The sequence below is a fragment of the Sinocyclocheilus grahami genome, unplaced genomic scaffold (assembly GCF_001515645.1).
Source record: "Sinocyclocheilus grahami isolate Dianchi unplaced genomic scaffold, SAMN03320097.WGS_v1.1 scaffold20937.1, whole genome shotgun sequence".
In the NCBI taxonomy this organism is placed as follows: Eukaryota; Metazoa; Chordata; class Actinopteri; order Cypriniformes; family Cyprinidae; genus Sinocyclocheilus; species Sinocyclocheilus grahami.
The window spans coordinates 1,808-3,148 of record NW_015518237.1 but is presented as its reverse complement, the minus strand read 5'-3'; the positions used below and the strand labels follow the sequence as shown (position 1 = coordinate 3,148).

The 1,341-nt window shown below is 41.2% G+C and overlaps 1 protein-coding gene across 1 annotated transcript in view; it reads right to left on the bottom strand.

Moving 5' to 3' along the window:
- Nucleotides 1-333: 333 nt before the first annotated feature.
- The window catches only part of LOC107579865 (tyrosine-protein kinase receptor Tie-1-like), a gene marked incomplete at both ends in the record, with an annotated part of 2,811 nt that continues 1,803 nt past the window's right edge, over nucleotides 334-1,341 (bottom strand). Inside the window, 3 exons of the mRNA XM_016265655.1 lie at nucleotides 334-572; nucleotides 658-948; nucleotides 1,101-1,341. The exon at nucleotides 1,101-1,341 is cut by the window's right edge and continues 46 nt beyond it. Of these exons, the coding sequence (XP_016121141.1) occupies nucleotides 334-572; nucleotides 658-948; nucleotides 1,101-1,341 (771 nt within the window). The remainder of the gene's footprint in view (nucleotides 573-657; nucleotides 949-1,100) is intronic.

The following is a 1,341-nucleotide window of genomic DNA, read 5'->3' as shown; positions in this document are numbered from 1 at the left end:
TTGTAACAATGTAAAAAGTCTTTACTGTCAGTTTTTTGATCAATTGAATACATTCTTACGGAATAAAATATTAATTTATTTCAGTAAAAATATCGCTGACCCCAAAACTTTAAATGGTAGTGTATATATATACCATCATAAAATTCACCATGTTACGTATATAATTAATCATATATAAATAAAAAATATAAGATATAAAAAAATAAAATATATATATTGATGAAGTAGATTTAACTATCCCACTATGTTGAATAATTAAAATATAAAGTTTATATATAAATTAGATTTTGTGTCCAAAACTGTCCAAAATTTATTTGCTGCCATTGTACATACACAAGCATAAGAGTAAAAATAAAGTAATAAAGTAAAGTGTCCACTCACCGATCCAGACTGATAGGTGAACGTCCGCTTTCGTTTAAGGGCAGATTTGCTAATGTAGAAGAGAATCAAAAGGGCCAGAAGGATGGTCACACATGTCACAGCCACTGACCCAACCACAGCCCAAAGAAGCTGATGATCCTCAGCCATTGACCGTCCAACTTGCTGAGTGTTGGGAATATAGTTGGAGAATCCTGCTTAATATGAAAAACAGTAAGTGCCTTGATATTTCGGTTTTACAGTATGACTTTCTCACATTTATTCTCTCTGGTCACTTACCGTCTCCACGTGTCCTGGCTTGTACAAACTTGCTCCACTCCCCTGGAACCTTGGAGAAAGCCCTCACCCTGAACTGGTATAATGTGCTCCCGTTGAGGGATGTCACATCCTTCGTGGTTTTGTTGCCATCGTCTGTGTCCACCCAAGGGTGAAAGCTGCTCTGGCCCACTGGCTGGTATTCAATGCTGTACTTCACAATGCCTCCGTTGGGGTCCTCAGGCGGCTGCCAGTGAAGCCTGACTGCATTGATGGACAGAGCATCTGCCTGGACGTTCCTTGGAGAAGAAGGACCTGGAGAGAGATTTTGCCACTTCAGTTTCATTTCACATTCTTGTGAGTTATTCCTTTCCACCAAATCCTGTCTAACATCTAACATTCATGTCCTATTTTATAGTCAGTCACCTACTTGCGCCTACTTGGGGACATGCACGATTTCTGTTTACCCTGCTTATAGATGTGAATATGGTGGGGCTTTGAAAGGGGCCCATGGCTGCCGCAGTTTATCAGCCGGACAACCACTTGGTAGTCCCTGTGATACTTCAGATTGTAGAGCTTGATGGTGAGCACATTAAGCAAGGTGGTTTCCTCCCACAGCTTCTCTCCATGTGGTCCATTGAGCTGTACTAAAAAGCCAGTGGCTTTGCGGGACGTGCCAATCAGGGACCACCTGATGGTGGCATTACG